At 30.6% G+C, this 23792-nt stretch overlaps 1 protein-coding gene across 1 annotated transcript; it reads right to left on the bottom strand.

Moving 5' to 3' along the window:
- Positions 1-200: 200 nt before the first annotated feature.
- LOC108565748 lies at positions 201-18986 on the bottom strand. Its single transcript, XM_017925342.1, has 6 exons — positions 18884-18986; positions 4973-5147; positions 2601-2797; positions 2281-2539; positions 1986-2033; positions 201-1182 (listed from the first exon to the last, which is right to left on the bottom strand). Exons 2-6 carry the CDS (start codon positions 5124-5126, stop codon positions 1070-1072), a joined length of 771 nt encoding a protein of 256 aa, XP_017780831.1. The 5' UTR covers positions 5127-5147; positions 18884-18986; the 3' UTR covers positions 201-1069.
- Between the last annotated feature and the right edge of the window lie 4806 nt (positions 18987-23792).

The following is a 23792-nucleotide window of genomic DNA, read 5'->3' as shown; positions in this document are numbered from 1 at the left end:
AAACTAAAGAGGTAGATTAAAAGAACAAAGTAAAGAATACACACAACAAATTTTAAACTGAATGGATACAATGTTACAATAAAGCGTATTATTCATTCACACTACTTTTTGATCAATTATGTACATTGTTAACCATATAGCTATAATATTTGTTTTTACACTTACGCTCTAATAATCTATAGTATATAGCTTAGGGTTGGCGAAAATTATTATAAAGACACATCGAGTTTTCCATTTTATATAGTGCATATATAGTAAGAATATATAATATAATATTGCGAGTTTTACATCACATTTTCATTAAGCCAATCAAATATTTCTGTCTAAAATGCTTATTTCGAAATATAATAATAATTAAAAGAAGTATTTACTGATGTGGTCATGCATAAGTCATTCATTAATATATACAGTGGAACCTCGTTTAACGAGCAAAACAAATTGTAAAACAAATACTCGGTCGATCAGCGACGTTTTGAATAACGAGTGACATTTTCCACACTTGTATTCATATATTTTATTTATGTTTTTTGTGTAAAGTTTAAAAACTCTTGCAAAAATGTCTCCGAAGCAAAAGCCGCAAGAAGACAGCCATAATAAAATAAAAAAGAGAAGTTAAAAAGAGTTAGGTATATATCATAAATAATAAACTTATTATTTCATTTTTTTCTTTTCTGCAAATCTAATTCGCATTCCAGGTTTGCTTCATTTCGCGATAGAAGAAAAGATGTAGATGACTATGCTCGTTTCGCTAGGTTCCAACTGTATTACATTTCATATAAATAATAATTAAAATGTATTGTATACCTACATACAAAGTAAGTTCTCATAAACTAAAAATATATTTTTATACTTAATTGTGATAAAACTGTGATGTAAAAAGCATTACAATCTATATAGTTATAATTAATTCAATAATTTTATTGGTGTGATACCCATTCAGTGAATCCATAATATATTAAGTTATGCTTTGTTTTATTTCAAAGTTAAAATCTCATTTTTTTCCTTAATAATTTTATAAAATATAGTATTCTTCTTAAATGTTGTACACTCGCAGAGGAGGTCCATAAAATTAAGCGAAGAGGACCATTACAATTGTTGCGATTAAGGCCCAGGCGAGGACATCGCAACGAGCGCAACTTGTCGACGAAAACATTCTCACCCCAAGGTCCTGGATCTCGTTCTCTAAAAAAGGTTAATTAAATAATGAGATTGTGTAAAATATAATTATATATATATATAATATAACTAAAAATAATTATAACATAACTCGAGTAATTTGTATGTAGTGGATTTTTTATAGATTTTTAGAATTTTAATATGAGATTTTCCAAAGTTCTAATAAACACGATCTGAATATGGTAAGGTGGAATATGATATGGTAGATTATTCATGGATATTGTTAGTATTATCAACGAGGAATATTAACATTAACATATCCAGAATTAATCATTTGTTGATTGAGTATTTAAGTTCAAGAAATAATTGATAATTACTGAAAAGCTGTATGTTACTATTACGCTAAATAAGATTAGCGTTTGTCAGTAAAACTTAATAGTCAGGATCTACAGAGATCAACTAAAAGAAACTACTGTAGAACGCCGATTATCCGTGGCAATTCGGGAACTTTAAAAACGGATAATTGAAAAACACAATAAATACAAACATCGCTTTCATTTGCTTTAAAAACTAAATATCTATGTAATTTTTAATCTTTTTAAAAGGTAATTTGTAATGTTTTATTATTTAACTTGATTTACTGAATAGCAGATTATCAGTTTTATTATTTAGCTTATAATATAAGTAAACACTAAGACCACGGTTAATAAAATAATTTAAAAAATAATAAGTACTAAATTTTTGTATCCTGTTGTCAGCTAAAATCTTAAATTTCTTCTATTTTATTTTAAAAATTATAAAATGAATTAAATATTAATTTTTAATATATAATAATTAATATAAATGATAAACTATGACGAAGGTCTTACCATTGTAAATGTGTTTTGGATCTTGTGTTCTCTCAGGGTATGTCATATCTAGTTTGAGGTTTGCATGGAAAAAAGGGCGGAAAAATCAGAAATTAGTTTATATACAATTTTCTGTGAATGATAAAAAAGTGAAATAATAAAATATGAAATCGTTGAAAATAAAATGAAATTGAAACAATTTCAGTTTAGAGAGAGAAATATATATAGAGATAGAAGGAGTAATAACGATTTCTGTCGTGGATGCGGTGATTCTATATCTTCGTCAATATTTTTTCCTTTCTAGAAGAGCGCTTACCGTTGTCGGTGGTTTGGAATGAGAAGGGTTCGGAAATTGGACTCCAGCCGAATCTGTTGCGTGCTTGTACTTTGGCTTCGTAATTTTGTCCAGGGTCGAGTCCTCTGATAATGTAACTCATCGATTGAATGCCGGCACTTTGGTCCTTCTGATTGGGCATTGCCGGAAGGATGACATCTCGCCAGTCTGAACGTCTATCGATAAATGTGCGACCGAAGACCGTGTAACCACCTCCAATTGCAATGTGCGTCTTGTTATCCTATTATTTTTATTCAACATGTTAATCAAAAGATAAACATTATTAACACGTTAACCCTTACCTTTCCTGGGAATTTCCTTTGGCTCTGGTGGTGCAGCGGTTGCGGATGGCCATCATCGTTAGGATTTTCTGGAAGTCTTCTGAACAGCAGTTTGTATTCTTCGATGGGACTAGCGGACTCTACAGCCCAGCTAATGTTGTAACTGTCGCGCCATTTGCCTCTGGAAGCGCTACTGAACTTTGCTGAATTTGGTTTTCCTGAATACGAAATAATAAAAGAGACTAATTAAAAGCGCACGAGCATGTTAAAATTAATCGTAAAATGTATGCAAAAAGTAAGGAAACCGGCAGACTTATATGAGCATCGTAAAAGATTTTTACAATTTACTTATTTTAAATAAAATTCCGAAACAAATTTTACGTCCACGTCCATAAGAATTTTTCATGTGCCATTCGCACGCTGTACATGCGTTCTCTTCAGTTTACGTCACGGTAAAGATTATGCGCGCTCTGTGAATGAGAAGGACCCTGAAAGATAAGAAAACATGCTAAGGCCGAAGCCGTTAATTCCAAAAAGCTCTCTGGCTACAGCCCTTGCGAGAGCTTTCCACTTTGATCTTCTCAACGTTATTGAGTCTGACTATACTTCCATGTACATATCCACAAACAATCAAATTTAATTACTCAAATAGAAAAGGATAGTATTTCAAGTACATTTACTCTTATATTCACTGTTATGATAGTGTTAATAACCAATTAAATAATATTAAATAATAATAATATATTATTTAGTAAATATATACCGATATTTTCAGATATTATTAAATAAATTATCTTAATAATTTTATTTATGATATGATCACTTATATTGGGAAGTAATTACATATATTTTATGATAATTGCTAAATTCCTTATATCTATTGAAACACATTATTGTTACGAAGACAATGGTTAATGGTGTATAGACGGCCATTGTTTCAAAATGAGTGTGTTCCTATAATAAGGGACTCAATGGACTTAATTGAGAATTTAGTCCTATCATGCTCTGTCAAGATACATCAAAGATATGCGACTCAAATATAAATTTTATTATTAATAGATTACAAGATTTACAGTGGAAAAAGAGGTATGAGTATATTTCTGATAAAAAATATAGAAATTTCAGTAACTTTCTGTATGAAAGGGAAAATAATACACAGAACTTTCCGAACTACAAAATATTAAATCATTTTTATTGTCAAAGAATATCAAAACGAGGTTGTGGTGGTTTTTCATATATTCTTCAAATACCAATACTATACCAATGTCTATGTCTACTGTAAAATGTGAAGAGTTACTATAATGATATGGAAATATATATTATCAAAATGAGTAGCAGTTTTTATAGAGAAGAAATGGAATTGGGACTATGTAAGCAAATAATGGAAAATTTAAGTAAATCAGAAAAATAATAGTAAGTATAAACAAGGATTTTATGTTTCAACATAATATTAAAAATAAAATACTACTTCTACAAAAATAAATATATGTATATAAAAAACTTTTTCAAATCCTTACAATAAATGGTATTTACTTCAATTAATTATTAATAATTAATATGAATTCCAATTTATTTAAATATACATTATTATCAACACGTGAAAGCTCTCATAATCGCTTAAATTAATATATTCCCCTAAAATGAATTATCAGTGTAATAATAAAACGCAATTAAAATTTAATTAAATCACACATCCAGAACGAAATTTCGGAATATGTGAAATATGATAAAAATAACTCGAGTGAAAATATAATCATCATATTATAGACATAATAACTAATGTATGTATTCTGTAAATTATTTTTGTAATGTTATAATACATTCTATTTTTGGTAAAAACATGTTGTAATAAATAGTTTCGTTTGTGCTAATGGACATGATCTAGCATATATTTAATATATAAATAGAGAGAATAAGAAATTTACCGGTTTAAATGAATGAAAGAATATAGACATAAAAAAACGAGAGGGACAGGAGATCGATTTATCGAGTCTGCAGGACGAGCTCTCTCGTTTAAATAGATTACATTTTACCCAATCAAATCAATCGGGATGAGAGAGAGAAAAAAAAATCATCGGGAGGTAAAAATCCAGCGAGCAGAGTCCGGAATATATTTATACTCGCTTTTTTTTGTTCTCAGAGGAAACGCAAATATCATAGAACCTGTATTCACGCTATTCCATTTATTATTTTCTATTTATAAAGTTTATCAGTAAAAAGATATGTTTTAATCTCAATAAAAATGGTTTTATAGAAAAGTTGAGATTCGAAAACCGATTTTTTAAAGAGTCAGTTTTTGAATAAACCCTTCAAATATTCTCTGATAATAATATGTTTATTTATTGCTCTTAAATATCATTCCAATAGTTTACAGTGGAAATGCAATTTGTTACCTGTGAGCTGTAGACTTTTTCTTGTTTTGCCCAATTGGTTGTCCGCAACGCAAGTATAATTTCCGAAATCGGATCGGTGTACTTTCCGTATAACAAGGGTGTGCCTGGATCCGCGGGATTCCATTATTCGGCGTTCGGTCGTGTCCAGTTGCATCGTGTCGCGATACCATAAAACCTGTAACAGAATACGCATCGTGTATAATATAAATCCGAATTCTATTTACATATCGTAATAGGGGACATAGACAGATACACACACTCAGAGACATTGTCCCGCATAACCAAATCACAAACATACAAATCAAACTCTCCACTTATCTATTCCTCAATAGTCTTCAACATTTTAATCATTAAACATTCGATTTTTTTTATGTTCAGTTTAAATAATGTATGTTTTCTATAGTTAATAAAATGAATGCTAAAAGTTGTAAAATATAAATAAATCATTAATTTGTATGAAAATTGAGTATCAAATATTTTTAAAATAGCTAGCAAGTTTTTAGCAATATAAGGTAAGAATCAAGTTATATACGGTTTACAATTGCAAAACGTCTAACTTTCTCGTGCTATTTCCCGGTTAATCTCGATTTTGTGTAATTTTCCCGTGAAAAGCAATTAAACTTGGATACGATAATATTTATTGTTGATATCAATTCCGGGAAGTGAGTAATATCTGGCTGGATGAAAGATGAACATTATGAACAACAGCTTAAATCAAGTTGTAACTAAGGGAGTGTGCGGTTGGAACTAATTTTCCGGGAAAACCGAAGTAGGAAAGTTTGAGAATCCATTAGACATATTTCAGAAAACGATGGCCGTTACTGCTGCTTCTGCTGGTATAGTAGTCCACATCCATGTCGGCGGAGTTAAATCAGTATCAGAGCGGTTTCAGTGCACTTTGCGTACATGAAACTTTTAACTAAGGTAATGAATGAACGCGATTTCCTTTTAAAATTACTCTTTCCCACCAAAATGACCTAAACAACCAGAACCGAATTCAAATCTAATTCAATACAAAAAGTTTTTCTTTTCACCGTGCTCACAATTTAATTAGGTTATCTAAAACAAAAATAAATTAAATTAATATGCCATATAAAACCTCACCGGGGTTTCTTGCATTTTTGGTCTACTTTTTTTTAAAGCCCTCCCTTTTAAAATGCGTACTTTGCAAATGCGTATATAATAGGGAGTTTGGTGGTTGGAATACAGGAAAAAATAGCCCAATTTGCAAAGTTAATGTTCAGCTGTACATAAAATTCATATTTGCCATATGGGCCTCAATTTATTTTAATCGTCTATAAAACTTTAATTAAGTTTCCATGCCCATCAAATTACACAACTGCATTTAATATTTTGATTGCTTTTACGCGGAACGGTGTGAAATTCAATGTAAATCCGTTTTTCGAATCGAAAGTTTCAGTTTATTTTATTTGTTTTTACCGCTTCAGCTCAAGTCAACTGGATCCTGTATGAAACAGATTTTTCTATGAAATTGTACGTGTACTTTTCTCTCCACTTGCTTGTTTATGTGACTGCAGGGAAACGAGATTTGGATGATGTTCTGTAATGCGTGAACATCGCAAAGAATTTGTCACGGTTGACAAGGGGGCTTAAAAGAAAGCAACATTTGCATACGCCACCCGCTTCTTTTTTTTCATCTTACATTTCTGTTGTATCCCTCTAGTAAAGTTCGTAAACCAATTTTGCGTGTGATATAAAGCGATGTATGTTGTGCGAGGTGAGCGCTTCCTTTTTTCTTTCTCTGTTTCTTCTTCCTTTCTCAATTTTATATCTACTTTTTTTCTCTCTGGATGTGTTCCTGCGAGGTAGGAAAAACGCTGAAACACGTTTGGAATGTCACTCTGATGGGGAAAAGGAAGACGAAAAAAAAACGACTAGAGCGTGGCGAATAAACTGGGCAATCTGTTAGTAACTACTTGCAGACATAACGGAATCTGATCTCCGGAGCTGACAAGTTAGAAATTGACCTCCGCGCCAACAGTGAAATATTTTATCTCTTCTGAACAGGACTATATACAATAATTTGTACAATGTTGTATATTTTAATGAATATGCGAATTTACGAATGTGTTCACAGTATTATTTAATAATTATAAGAAATAATACTTATCTTTTGTTACGTACATTTTTAAGTTAAATAAAATAATTTCAATAATTAAGTTATTACAATTGAAAAATATATTTTAGCTTTCTAAATGAAATATTTGAAAAGTTTGTTGAACAAACTAAAATCAATATTTAATTGAAAATAAGTACGTCAGTTTGAACTAACATTTATATAAAAATTGGAAGTATTATATAGACGCATTTTCAAAATGTTGTTTATTCCAAAAGCAAAAATAAAGTTTTCTTGTTATCGGTTCTCCATCCGCAATTCAATAGAAACATTTTTTTCTACTTTCGTACGCTTAATTGCGAAATAAAAATTGAAACTCCGATAAATCTATCGACTGCGAGAAAGGGAGATGGCTATTAGGAAACTGTCTGTCTATTATTGAAGGCGGAAATCCTACAACCGGAAATGACTCTAACGACTGTTCCGCATTGTGTCTTGAGCCTCGGCCACATCGGATTCCCAATAAAAGTGACAAAATCGATGAATTTCCACGCAATTAATTTACCTCCTTTGATTTATTTTCTTAGCTCTCGTTCTTTTCCTTCAGATCAATTGTTAATTTCCTTCCAATAGTATGCTCCACTCGATGTCATAAATTTGATACACAATGTCACTTGTACCCGAACAAATAAATCGATTCTGTTAGGAGACAAATATTATCATTGTTTGCATTAATAGCAGTTATAGATATTTTTATTTAAAACTTTATCATGATTAATTCAAATAATTGTTAAATATTATGGGCAAGAGATATTCAACTATTATTTTATTGTAGTATGAGATAAACTACCTATTGTCTATTAAGAAGAAAATCAGTATCATGCAACAAATTAAATTTCATCTAACGTAATTAATGTACACACATACCTCGCTTTACGGACTAGATACTTTCCAGAAAAGTTGGACGTAAAGCGAAAAGCCGTATAACGAATCAATTATTTATACATATTTATTAATCTTTTTAGCAGTTTAACGAAATATGTTGGGTCGTAAATCGAAAATGTGACATAATTAAAAAAAAGTCCGTATATTTGTATAAATTATTTTATAAATTAAAACCATAAGAATTGCAAAGTCGTAAGATTTTAAATAGAAACGAAGGATAATTTAAATAAGCTCTTTTATGTACATTCGAGGAAGAAAATAATATGCTTTTTGTAATAAACAAATACAAAATAGTGAAATGGAAGGGTACACATGCAAAGACAAAAGAGGAAAATTAAAGACAGCTCTCGCTAGTCGAGGGTGTCGAGGAAAAAAAATCCGAGACAAGGGTGTAATAAAATGCCAGAGCGCCAAGAAATGAAATGACGCGAAAGGTAAATTATATTTACGAATCGAGGTAAAGAGCGAGGAGCAAACTAGAAAGGATCGAGGATGAGCACGACACGACGGATACACGATCCGTCCGTTCGCATAAAATAGAAATAAACATGCACGAAGCAGAACTGGAATTATGTTTCGCATATATATTTTGTATCCATTGTGTTATTATTTAGTGAATTAATACTTGCGACGGTGTTGGCGAAGGATAACTGCAAAACTTTTCGGACCCAACGGTCCTGCAGGTGTATTTAACATTACGCGCATTTGTCAGGAATCATTCGACCGTACAACAGACCCATTGTTATGGTAAAATCTGCGGAGACGCAATAATTCCACTGCAACAACTGGTATAACCATCAGCCTAAAATAAAATCAAACTCATATTTGAAAATGATTTAATCTATTTTTTCATTCGTCTACCAAACAGTAATTTTAGCACCAGGCATATTAAAATCTATTGTTTATATGTATATAATAAATTATTAATATGCTATAAGATCATCTTTTACAATTCTTGTTTGATGATTTCTGTTAATGTATAATTTAATTACGTTTTCAATCACATACAGTAAAAATTCTAAAAGTTCGTATTAATAAAGCATTGAATAATTTCAAATAATTTCTCACTAAAGGATCGTTCGTTGATTAACAAATAATTACGAGATGCATTCCATATTATAAAGAAGGTTTCGGAACTTCAACTTTTCAATTCTTTTATTTATTTCAGAGTAATTTATTTAAAATGTCTAATTACATTTGTCTTGAATGATATATAGTTTCTAATAAGAAAATAATATCATTTATGTATTTACTTAAACTTGAATTACAAAAGTACAATTACAAACATGTGCGATAATAGAAGATGTATGGGATGCTCTTAAACTCTAAGAATGTATAAAACTCCAGAAGAGATAAGATAAAAAGAAGAAGGATGCCAAGGGAGATTTAAAACACATACTCGATAGAGACGATAAAAAAGGAATAATTGGATTGGCTTAGGGCAGAAGCGCCAAGAGCTGGTAATATATTTGAAAGTTACGGGGTTATTATTTGATTTACCTCTTATTAGGGAATACAATATTTATATTATTTATTTAACAATATTTATTGTCATATTTAGGACCAAAGGTCTAATGACTGTAGTCTTTGCTTAATTGGCTCATATTATTATAAACTTTTAATATTTATATAATGTCTAAATAATATCGATATTTTAACTTGCATGATAACGGGTAGATACATATGTTATAAACTGATCATCATTACGCAGAAATGTTGTTCGTATTTTTAATGCATCAACATAATAACTAGCACAAACTCACATCTCTCTTTGTAATTTATACAACCATGTAGTATAAATGTCTTTGTACATAAATTTTGGACTTCACACGGCGTAATATTACCTCGAGCGAATTGGTGCAAATGACAATGTTAACAACATTCGCTCCTTTAAGTTCCTGCGCCCGGTTTCCCGCAATACGTATGTATAAAAAGTGTGTCATGTTATTTACCGTACCTATTTTCCATAAAAACACAACATGGACGCCGTAAAAAAAAATATAAAAAAAATACACAAGCGAAAACACGCGTCATATGTAAGAGAGCAAATTGTGAAAACAGTTTGTCTCTCGCAAGTTTTTTCTTGTTGTTATATTTGGACCATAGCCCACATAGTTATATTCCAATTAAGCTTTTGATATTGCAAAAGTTTGCACTGGTTGTTACGTATGCGTGAATGCAGTCGCCAGCAGTAGTAAATCTAATCGCAAACTTAGTAACAAGCCGGACGCAGTATATTGATTTTTTTTCACATTTATGGAGCAAGAATTGAAATATTTATATACATTTATTTATTATCTATAATCTGCAAATATAAACATATACATCCATAGAGTTAGTTAACATACATAATACCTACACAATTTGTAGTATACTAATCCAATGCATGATTCATTCCCATGTGATGCAAACATTTACGTTTTTTTATGCACGCGTATCTCTTCGTTCGTAGCAACTTTTGACTAAGACCAGCATACACTGTGCATACCCCTATGTATGAGAAATCCAATACATACCAATAAAACTGAAATATAGTTAATCAGTCCGTAATATAAGTTATGTTTTTCCCAAAATGAGGAAACGCCTTGCACGCAAATCAAATAAACAATATGAAAACCAGTTTTTTAAAATTCGAGTTAGATTGAACGTACGTTAAAAGGATGCACGTTAAGTGAATGCTGACTCTATTTGTTTTAATTAATAGAAAATTCAGAAAAAATATATCTCTTTGCGATTTGTATGATAGCTGTAGGTGCACGATGTGGTAGGGGTTGATAGTTGAATGCTTTCTGGCAATTAATTGTAAATGCTGAATTTGTGTAGCAACAAATGAATGTCGGTTGGCAAGAGCGTATGCGGCTTTAAAACTTTGTGGAAATTAAACCAAGTTGACCGCAGGCCGGAGGTCCCACCTTTCACCACAATATAGTCGGATGGATTTCAAACTATCTGCGTTTGGATTCCATAATGGTCAACTAATGTCCTCCACTACATGCATGCAGGTCATATGCAAACAGGCTCCGGTGGAATTTCATTAAAACCAATAACCCCTTCACACCCCTTCTCACGACCTAAACCAAAAGTTCTCAACGTTTGAAAAGCTATATACTTTATATTATAATGTTAATATGCATGCAATAATATTATATGCGGTGTATTCACAATAGAACGCTGAATTTAGTTTTAAATTGCATTGTTTATTTAATTTGAAAATAAGGGAATCTCTAGAATTAAATTTTAATAATGTACTTCAAACACTTACATCTTATTTTTTTAAAGCTTAAATATTACAACATAAATCAACGTCCTTTATTTTTCAAGAATATACTAAATAAAGACTTTAACAGTCATCGATCTTAGACCTATCTTAGATTAGAGTAGTTCCTCTTTAATAGTAATCGAGTGGATTTAACTCAATATAAGCTACGCTCTTGAAATACAAGGAATTGGACTATTATAGATCAACTAATCTACATGACCTAAGTATTTTTATTAAAATTTGCATGAAAATTAGGGAACAATATGACATTGATATATTCAATAATTATGAAAAGATACTTCAAAACGGTATTAATAGTATGCCACATTAACTCTGTTAAGTGAAATGCGTACAAACCTCTCGTATATTCCTCTACACTTTAATGCGATACTCTATTAGAGAATAGGGAGATGTACATCGGTCCTAATGCGGGTGCACCATTCTTCATGACAGAAATACAAAGCTTTGTTAAGGTTTTCTCTTAATAGAGAAGACAATTGATTGCTGCATCATTATTTTTATTCCCTGCTTTTTATAAATACCCGTTCAGAAGAATTTAATTTTTAATGAATAGAAATTTTAGTTTCCTTATATTACTATAGTTCATATGTATATTGAGAGTTGAATTTTGTTTTTGGAACTCTTGTCTTTTTATTATTAGTAGGACAATATGAATACAATTTCGACCAACTTAAAATATTTAATTTTTGAATTTTGAATTTTGAATGAAATCAAAAGGTAATAATCCTATTACTTTGATCATTCTAACCAAACAAAATAAGATTTTCCTTATATATTTTTATATACTTTCAGGTGATTTACATGCATTTTTTTAAGTTACTGGATACGTTATGAATACGTCATTGACTCAACAATTATATTAAATATAGCGTAAATGTTATGAAATATAGAAGAATATGTATACAATTTTAAACATTTTAATAATTAAATGAAGCAATGTAAGAATTCATTAAAGACAGTTTAGTTATTTATGTAATCAAATATTTGATTTAGTTGGACCACTTTCGTGATACCGTGAAATATTTAATGGCTAACCGAAATTGATTTTAGCTAAAGTCGCGTACGGTAGTTTGGAATCCCGAAGGTAACTTTTGAAAGTTTCACAACCACTACACTACCTACATTCATTAAGAATTTAGACATCCTTTTTCCGTCGAGTCAAATTTATCAATGAACAATGATGTATTATATATTGATTATATACGCAATAAATATATTCCCATAATAAAATTAATTAATTTGTTTTATATATAATTATATATATATTAAGAAATTTTTACACATTCGAAGTCCATGACATTTATTTTCTTACCATATAATGGAGACCATTTAAATACAAAATTTTAATATGTTAGATCAGCGTCGTAACAAGAACTGAATGGGTCCGTGTGAGAGTAAATGATTGATTGAATTTGTAGCCTAATCTAATTTTTATTTGGAAGACTAAGTGAACAGTGAATTTGGGACTACAGGAAAAGTTGTACCTCGTAATTGTTACGCTACTGCGTTAGATATTCAATGAAATCATCTTAACAAATATAAATTCAAAATATGATTAAATATCAATATTTTTTTGAAATATTCATCATTATTTGTCGAATTTCATGATCGGCAATTATGAATTACATTGTAAAGTCCGAATGCGTTAATTTTTAGATTTTTTTTACTCGCAATCAAAACAACCGTTCGCATTTTGTGTATAAATATAAATGCATTAAAACAGGGATTACGATGTTGTATATTAACATCATTGTCGGATGAAAAATTGCGATTTATGTGTAAAACTCGTGTCATTCCATTTATGATTTACTGTCACGGGATGCAGCATAAATTAATCTTGCGAAATTGCACGAACAAAACAAAATTGCAGCGCAACTACAAAACAATATAAAAAAAGGAGAGAGAGAAACAGACAAAAACAAATAAAAATACGACGAGGAAAACAAATGAGCATTTCCATAGTTGTACGCACTCTTTTCGCTCGCCGCAAATCGGCTTACGTACTGTGCAAATAAAAAAGATCAAACGTGCAATTTAACGCGTAAAACCGCTACAAGTGTTCCACTTAATTTAATTCTGAAAAATGGAAATGTACAAACGAAATTATATATGTATATAACTGAATTAAAATGCATTTATGTTTTAGCTAGATAAAACTTAATCTTTATTTTTTTTATTATCAAACAAGGCAATGTTAATGGAAGAAAGACTTAATTGAAGAAATTTACAATTTCAATAAATTATTCATTATTATTAAAATCATAAATGCTTATATGTTTAATTTCATGATATTTTTTTGTATTATATGTTGTTGAAATTATGTATCTGTATTAGGTATGAAAACTAATTTCCAGTATTTCAGGAAATACGTTATTTGTCCTAAATATGAGTAATGAATAATAATGAAGTAATTATCTACTATTCCAATATGTATACAATATTAATGTGTGTGTTTAGTCCAGTTTGAACGAAAATTGTATTTATATTTACAAATTATTTATGTATCCTAAAAGCAATAAAGCATGCAATGTCAGAATCTAAATTATATAAGTTGAAAAGTTATAAGGTACAAAGTCAAGAAGAAACTTTAATAGTTCTTATACGATGCATATTTTAAAGAAACAGAGAAGTTGTGAAAATTACTTTGTATAAAAGCACGTTCAAACTTCTCTTTGATTTTTTTAATGTTAAAGAAAAAATGCTACGTTTAATAATATATAATAAAGTTATAAAAAATATATAATATTATACAAAATCTTGCTGCAAATAATATTATAGTATACACATTTTATTCATTGGAATTCCAGCAATCATATGACATTTTTTAATGTCTACAAATACAATAGAATTTTATGTCACAATTCCAACTTTCATATGATAATTTTCATAATCGCACAATTTGGGTAATTTGTTAAACTAAAATATCTAGTAAATTGTTTCCATTGCATATGTGTTTGTGTTTATGAAATACATTTTTATTTTGTCATTACGTAAAATGTACAAATGAATATAATATAGAATTCCTGGAAAAATTGTTTGCAACAGTTTGATGTTTTCTTTACAGATTATATTAGAAACACCTTGGAAACTTTCTGGCGTATTCGGTAAAGGTGAAATATTTTTGTAGCGTATGATGAGTAGGCATTTGAGTGCAATTTTATTCTGAATGCGCGGTAAAATTGAAGCGGGTTCACTCTCGAGGGCTGGTATATGGAATTACGAATAAACGTAATTCCACTGAGAGTGACAGGCTGAATCTTATTGAATATGTACGAATATATCCACTTAAGCAAGACGCGCCCGCCATCGCCGCCGCTCCATCCCCATGAACGCGTGTTTCAAACCATTCTGCCTCTCTGAGTGCTCTATTGTGTATAAGAGATACCGATGCATTCAATATTTGATTGTGCGAATGCTACTGGAAAAAAAAAGGAAGAAGGATAATAACATCTTCCATTGAGAGATTTAACTGAAACCTGTACAATTTGTAAGTCTTACGTATTACGCTTTTTCTTCTTTTCATTAGATTAAAATACTTGTAATATCACATTTTTTTTTATGTGGGAGGAAAGACCTACAGCTTACACTTTTATATATTTTTAATAATCTGATCCTTTACTATATTGACAAGTACATGAAATTCTGAACATAATGAGCCACAATAAGTACAAATTATGCGCATTTTAGGTTACAGAAATACCTGCCATAATGCAGCTAATCGATTCCGCCAATATCCCGCACTGTTTGAAACCGTACTAATCATGACACTAACTACAAAAATAAACCACACAAAAAGAGACTTGACTGTCTAAAGAGGAAAACCGATCATTTTTATATAAAATAATATGTATTTGTACTATTTTTTTACAATTTTGAAATCAAACTGATCCTAATAGTAACAGTCACAAAATAAATACATATAAACAGAATCAGATAATTAGTAATCAATAAATTTAAAATCATTACAACGTGCTATTATTGATAGTTGATATTTACGACATCAGCTTTAAATTATAATACCATATTAATGATGTAATTAATATATAAATAACTATTAAATTATTATATATATATTTGAATATTCAAAACTATATAGTAAAGCTACATAATGTATATAATAACATAATTAAATTATCTGATGTTATATAATTCATAATACAAACAATTCTCGTTACAAAAATAAATGGAAGTAATTTGTTCACTCTGCAGTATATTTTTTTAGCGGTGCAAATAAAATTGCAATAATGTAAATATGAAAATGTTCAGAGGAAGTAGTCAGGAAATGTCGTTTTATATGGCAAACATATTTCAACACTGCACATCCCCGCTATGCATAGACGATTCACAAACATACATACACTCGTACTTACATCGGCATTTTATATACGCTTGCCGGTGAAATGCGTCGTTATTTTTAAGAAAACGATGCGCCAGGCGCATTAATAACAAGAAAAAAATACTGCGAGCGCAGTTCTCACATCTTCAATTTTTCAGGTCATATACACATAATGAAAACGGATTCGCCCTCTGGCAAATAGAGCTCCGCTATTTCTTTTGTTCGAGGAATTTGACAAATCTTCGAATTGTAGGCCCCATTTATGAGCGATGATAAACAATGTCAACGATGGAATGGGGAAATAAACCACCCTTATTTATGGATACGGACTATAAGAAATGAAAGGGGAAATAGAGTTTATATGCGTGGCATAATAATAGTAGACAGTAGGGAGGAATGGCGAGGGCGAGAGAATCACACACATTTATATCTAACGAGGTTACGATCTGTCCATTTGGTTCATTCGGAAGTGCTTTTATGGTCACTTGTTTTGCCACGGTCGAAACCGACTAATTACCAGTTAATTCGAAACTACATATATATGTAAATAGTAGCAATATATATCGATTAATACCGAAAATTCACATTATTGTAACTCGATTATTAATTGAAGTAAACTTGAAAAACAATAAATACAAATTTCAATGATAGGATTAAAATTAATTACAACTGTTTTATCTATTATATTAGTTACATTAATATAAAATATGATTAAAATTTTGATCCTGTTAATAAAATCAAAATGAATCAAACCTTGAAAATATATTAATTTAAACATTTATTATATTATTTCGCAATTATTGATTATTTGTTTATTGATTTTAAGTTAATTCATATATTATATTTATTTTTGATCTGAAAATATGCTTAAACAATCAATTTTACAGTGATGAAAACTAAAAATGCTTATTTGTTAAATAACAATTTATTATTATTAACCTTTTGAGGACTAGTGGTTACCAGTGTTAACAATACATTATACATTTATTTTATACTCCCGCACGTTTCCGTTGTACCGTACTGTTTAATGAGTTTCTACTGGTTACTGGCTAAGTAACCATATCATGTAGGATTTTTTAAAATTGTTGTTATTTATATTAATAAACGTATAGTGTATATAGAGATTTGTATTTGTTTAAAGTAAAAAATCAATTCTGGACTGAAAGGGTTAAATATCTTTATTGGTCACAATTATGACAAATCCGAAGACATTTTGCTAATATATAATTTAAAATTACATTTTTCCTGAAAACATGTTAAAAAAACAATGCTTTATATTACCACATTTTATTTTGTGCATTCTTTTAAATAATCTCCGTTGCAAGATGTCAATGAGTTCTTGTCGTCAATATAAATGATATGTACTATATTTTTTTTTTAAAACAATAAAAGTAAATATAATGATAATTATTATTACAATTAAATAGAAAAAATATAGATTTTGAAAACATATTTACATTTTTTGTATGTCTTCTAATTTAATTCACAATCTGTTCATCAATATGAACATTGAGTAAATTTAAGATCGCAGTTGATATTAGGTAGGTAATCTTTCCCGGTGGATAGTTACCACTATGATGATTTTTATTTAAATTTTAATTTGTGGGTTGGCTGTTGTTTTGTAGGTTAACTTCAGTAGTATATTGATGCTCTCCCATTCCACTATTTCTTTTCACTGTGAATCTGCTGCTATCCTTAACACAGTCATTGTCCATAGACTTGGCTGAAGGTCCATATGCTGAACCTCATTCATTTCACTGTACATATGTGATGAACGATGGCCCTATTGCTGTAAGCACCGAAGGGGCTCATAAAGGGCCTAGTTTGACCAGGATTCGAACCGTCGCTGGTTCGATCGTGGTAGGGCGACTTAACCATTCGGCTATTAGTCGCCCATATTTACATTTGGAATTAATAATTCAACCATAATGTAGCTGACACTTATTTGTCTTTCATAGTTATTCAGATAAATTATATTTTGAACGTAATAATGTATTTTAGTTCAACAAATCAGTGGATATTTGTAATCGCATTTCACCTTTATATCCAGCAATTATATTATATTCGAGTTCTGCAATATATTGTGATTATCTGGATACTAACAGTCCTATTATTTCGAAATGAAAAAGTTGAGAGAGAGAGAGTGTGAGAGAGTACAAGGTCCCTCAGTTGATGGGAAAATGAGTTTTCTTCTTCATTTTTATAATTGTTTCTCTGGTGTCACGTAGTTATCGTTAAACGAGGGGAAGGATGAGACACGAACCATCGCGCAGCCCTTTTATTACCGCACTTATACCCCATACAGACTCGCACTTTTATAGTCATTATTTCGCACCCCCTGCAGCTTTATAATTTACTCTATTATTTTTTAGCCCGCTTCTTCTTGACATCCCCTCCTTATTACAGCTTATTCCAGAGTCACAACATTCCCAACACCCCATCCCTGTCCAACGACACCTTCTATTTTTTGCTCGCCCTCTGCTTATTCTTGTACATCTTTCATTTGTTGATCTCCGCCATCCGAGCTAGATTTAAATTAGCACTTGTCCCGCTTATTTATCCGACGCGCCATGTCGTATGCTCGCTGAATCCAACTTAATGAATCACTAACAATTCTGGAGAGCTAAATTCGTTTAGATTTATTACTTGCATTTACTCGGCAATAACAACCTAGGCTATCATTCATTGCAGGCGGAAAGGCGCACGGGCATTTTTCTTAAATGCCGCCGGCGTCGTCTCCGAAGCAAATACTTAAACAATAAATGTTTATTGATCCCTCGCTCATGACTGAATTTAAACTTTATGATTTTGTAATTAGAAGTATTTATAGTTTACCATTAAGAAAGTGCTTTCCAAATCTTAGTTTGATTGAACTTTTAATATCATACTTATATCTTTAAATGCTTATATTACTTAACTTTATAAAATATAAATAAACCCCTTACAATAAATATTGTTTATTTTCTAATCGTGTGGAGAAAATTATGTATTAGGCATCATTTTATTTCCACTATTTTCATTATTTCTTGATTTTGATTTGCGATCAATATTAATGTAAATTAAAACACGTATAGATTAATAATTGAAATAAAACAATGGAAACAAATAAATAATTTCATTAAAAATAGTTATTCTTAAAATTTTAGAGAAATTTAACAAAATGTAGTCAATTTATATATATTTGCTTTTACAAAATATTACTTGGGTTTAGTATAAAATTGATACAATATGGTGTATGGTGTGTACGGTCTGTTTAATAATAGAAAACATTACCTCCGGTTGACTTTCCCCATGTACGATGCAGACGAGCTGAGCCTCGAATCCCTCTCCTGAGTGCACCACTGGTCTCTCGACGGAGATTTCTGGCGGATCTGCAAGGAATAACGAGAAAATTCAGATACAGTACGGACACACCCACACGTACATCTCTGGATATGTGTATATACACTAGCGCGGGCAAGTTCTTTACGAGACGGTTAGTTACAACTATCCACCTGTATGTAACTCGTGCGCTCTCTCCTTTCTCATGCAAGCGTACTCCCCTTTGAAATATATTACGAAACCTCGAGCAAACTTGCTTCGAAATATACTATATAGACTATATACTAGACAGGGAGTACTGCTTGCGCCACGTTGGATTTCTGGATGATGGTTGACCGGATGAGTATTTACATAACAGACGTCCGGATTGCTGCTGTTAGAGGAAATTTATTTAAAACGACTGGACATGTTTCTGAATACTGTCGCGGTGGGATCTCCTCTTATGGAATTATTCATACACCGACTACTCATTATATTGGACCAATGTTCATCGTAATTCTAACAGTAATATTCATACTCATTCACTTAGATTGTCGTTTGGAAAGTAATTGCCATCCAAATTCTGTATGCTTTAGCGATTTCTTTTGATGAAAAATAGGTCCTTTTTGTACCTTTTCAAATGATAATGTCAGACGTTTTGAGGGATGATTTATACGAGCCGCTTGTATTAGTAATCATCGTGTGGCGAAAGTGTGTCCATATTAACATGATTTTAAATATTAAAGGAAAATGCATTCAAATATCCTTTTGTAAAGATCCCGAAAGCGGATCTTTCATGCAACATACATAATGCATGGGAACGACAGAATAATGGGTCCTCCTCCCTTTCAGCTCCAACGCTTGCGCGAGAGAAAAAGGATAAAACTATTACGGGACGACAACAACGGTTAAAAAAACATACAGCTTCCCGCTCGATTCAAATTAACACAAGAAACAGGCAATTATTCACGGGCTTAAGCCATTAAATAAAATTGCTGGAGAACCTAAAAGGAAAACACTCGTCTCGGGCATCAAGGGATCCCCATTTGGCGTAGATCAAAAAGTCCTCTTCGCGAAGGGATGGCAAAAAAAAAATTACCGCCGAGCATGTAATTGAATCGATTTCCTTTTGAACGAATTCAAATATGCGCATATATGATGACGGTGATGGTGGTAGTGGTTTAGGCTATCGGAAACATCGACTAATGATTGTCGTAATGAAATTGCTGTTGGTAATTCCGCAAGTTGAAATTTTGCAAAGTTTGCCGTTGTTTTCGGGCCAAGCGTTTAATTAGCATGCATTGTGCATTTTCTTCGTAAACTGTATGAAATTTCGCGTAGGTCGGATCTGCATTCTCTCACACTCATACACACACATTTGTTAGACCAACTTATATCATAAATGGCTTTAATACTTAACACATGCATATTCATTAATTATATATTGAATTATAAAAGCACGAGACATTCAAGTTGGGTAAAGAGTAGGAGATCCGGCATGCCGGGCCCAAAATAAGTAACTTCAATTTGTTGGATATACGGTTTCGCCAGAGCACAATACTGTCTGCATTAATTAAAAACAATTTATTGCCTTAATTAGGCGCTTTATCTACATCTGTAATTAAATTCAGCGAAAAGTAGGTTGTCAACCGACGTTGCCTCTTAATGTGTGTTATCCTAAATATATAAATCATTCACATTTTATTTGCTTTCAAGAACATTTAATTGGCAAACTGATATTCGTATTTCCTCGAACAAACTTGCTTCGAAATATACTATATACAGTATATACATTACATTAATTATTCATAATATTAAAATATATTATTTAACTACATAATTTTGATTAACATAACAATAATTACTATTCCATTAGGTTCAGTATATTTAGTTGTTACAGTTAATGAAATGGTCAATAGATTTAATATATGTATTTTTCATTAGTTGCTTATGTATATTAGACATGTTTGTGATGCAAGGGATTGCAGAACAAATTTCAAAATGATTTAATAATGACAACAACATATATAACAACCCTTAAAAGACACATGAATAATTACAACTAGCTATTGATCGTAAGCTATTCCGCCCAGATTATTTATATATTTTTAAAGCAAAAATCGCATTAATAATTTAATGTGATTTTAAATGGTTATCCATAAATTATTAACCAGATGCTTTTTGAAATTTTCCTATTTCATGCAATAATAAAATATCTAGTCAGTTATACTAGATTATTGATAAGAGTTAATCAGCATTTTGAACACGCTTTTACTTCATATGAACCATGTTCACAGCTTGCAAATCATATGAGTATCACTGTAATGGGAAATGAACATGCACAGAGTATTTAATGAATAATTTATTGTTAAAAATATAAAATTTCTATTTGGTTAGATTAATTGAATTGAATTTAAACCTGAGGTCAATAGTACTTTGCAGCAGTTTAATTTAGTTAATTTTTTGTTATTATCTTAAGTTTATATTTTGGCAATTTTTTGCAATATAATTATTATTAATACATTTGTAATAACTTTATTTAATTATATTTTAATTAGTTAAAAACAAACATATTTTCTAACAATGAATTTATTATATTAAAAAAATATTTTTTAATATATATATATAAATAATAATGATTCCAATTGTGTTTGGTGAATCGTAAGAGTCAATAACGAAAAGACAACTTCACAGTGATCTCTAACTTTTAACACTGGATAAAGTTATTTAGTTGTGGAAACTTGTGTACACTCGATGACCATTTAAACAATCAGGCAATCAATCTTCAGGACAATAATGCAACAACCCAACGTTCTAAAACCATTACTATTATTTAAACCATTTAACCTTTCATAAATAATGTAAATATTCAAAGATAAATATCTGGGTATGCATCTAGATAGAAGATTGATCACTTGGATCAGAAGCAAAAAGAGAACAACTCGAAATTAAGTTCAGGAAACTTACTGGCTATTACGGGAAGACTCGCAATTTCGAAAGAAAACAAGTTGCTGATCTATAAAGTAATTTTAAAACATGTTTGGACATACGGAATAAAGCTATGGGGAGTCACCAGCAGATCTAATATTATGACCAAACCAAGATTCCAGTCAAAAAGCCTAAGAAAGATCATTGGTGCTCCATGGTATATTACAAACAGGGAATTTATGAGGACCTTCAAATGGAAACAGTAGAGGAAACAATTATGAAAAACAGTAGCCGATACCAAAATAACTAGACAGACATCCAAACGTACTAGCTATCAATCTTCTGGACAATAGCTTAACAACACAACGTCTGAAGCGACAAAAGCCACTGGATCTACCATTGAGATTTAACAAATAACTAATAAGTGAAGGATAATCGCCAATGGGCGATGTCCAATTAACACCATATCAATCGCCAGAATGTTTTTATTATAGAACAGTCAGTAGCGAATAAATAGGATGATAAAAAAAATGAATAAAAATGTATGGTTTATTAATTTTATATTTGCTTTAAATATTCACAGTCAATTACGATTAAAATCCATTCAAATTTAATTTATTTTTAATAACGCAGTACTCTAGTTTTTTTTATTTGCTAAAATTTCTTGTTGATCTGAATGGGTTCTGAATTTTAAATGTCAAATTTATAAATATTCAATTGAATTTGAATGAAGTGGACGACTTTTGTGAATTAATTCGAAGCGTTGAATGTATTTATAATATAATTGGATCGATTGATTGATTAGCCGCGCGTCCCCTATTTTTTTTTCCTTGTCTCATTTCTGCGTATTCTCGAGCGGACGAGCTCTGGTGTTTAATCAATAATAAATTTCGGCTCCGATAATGGGTTATTATGATGTTGTTATTAAACACAAACGAACAGCCGGGGAATATCTTAAGAATTTATATAATTAATTTCTGACAGGATCAAGCCATCCGTCCCATCGGGAGGGGCACTTAATCTCCTAAGATATTTAGCCATTGTCGTATTATACTTTACATTGTTATTGAATTATTCCCTTGATGGCTTTCGTGATTAGTTCGTGACAAAACATCGTGAGCTTTAAACACTCGACGAAAAGTCCGCATTTATGTATAAGGTTTTGTGTGTTAGCACTGCACGCCAAACACAGCGCAAATAATTTCTCCATTCGATTTCATTAATATTCCTTTTCAGAAACGATGGCAGTTCGAGACCCGCCGCCAATGGAATTATGTAGATTCATGATTTATTCGTCCCACTTGACGTATACTGACTGGAAGCTAAAAATCGCTGATACGAAAGGAAGACAATAATGAGAGATGAAAAATATTTCAACATATCCTATCTTATTAATCTTTCTTATTAAATTTGTAAAATAGAAAATATAATTTTATTATGCTGAATACAATGGAAGTAAACTAATAAATAAAAATAATTTATTGTCCACAAATCATGAAAAATAATCAAATCAAAATAAATTTAAATTGATTATGAAATGAATTAAATGTTTTATTTATGCAATTGAAAATACTAAATGATCAATAACATAGTAATGCAACAAACTATTGAAACATCTCGTTCAAATAATTTTAATAATTTTGGAGAAAAACTAGAGGATAATTCAATGTATTTTTTATATGCCCGAAATATTTATAAATTATTTATTTAAAACCATAAAAACGGTGACACAAAATCGTGTCTGTTATGTGAATTAAAAAAAAAATGAAAACTGAAATTAGTTCTAAATTTTTAGTTTAGTATGCTTTTTAGTTAATTTACAAAATCCACACAACGTTTAGACAACGATGTCTAGTTTATTTCTTTCACTAGCTTCAAATTATTGAAAATATCTTCAAGAACCTGAATATGTGACATTGACCTACTAAAAAGGGAACTTTTAATATTAACAATT

Source organism: Nicrophorus vespilloides, unplaced genomic scaffold, assembly GCF_001412225.1.
Source record: "Nicrophorus vespilloides isolate i.1.1-1 unplaced genomic scaffold, Nicve_v1.0, whole genome shotgun sequence".
NCBI classification, from domain to species: Eukaryota; Metazoa; Arthropoda; class Insecta; order Coleoptera; family Silphidae; genus Nicrophorus; species Nicrophorus vespilloides.
Note: the sequence above shows the minus strand (reverse complement) of the source record. Positions and strands in the feature narration are given on the sequence as shown.

Bases quoted from the DNA above. Each gene is read 5' to 3' on its own strand.
- LOC108565748 (XM_017925342.1), bottom strand. From the start codon at position 5,126: ATGCAACTGGACACGACCGAACGCCGAATAATGGAATCCCGCGGATCC. The intron at 2,798-4,972 runs GTAACAAATTGC...TTTCGTATTCAG, and splicing joins AAAAAGTCTACAGCTCACAG to GAAAACCAAATTCAGCAAAG. The intron at 1,183-1,985 runs GTAAGACCTTCG...AACCTTTTTTAG, and splicing joins TCCAAAACACATTTACAATG to AGAACGAGATCCAGGACCTT.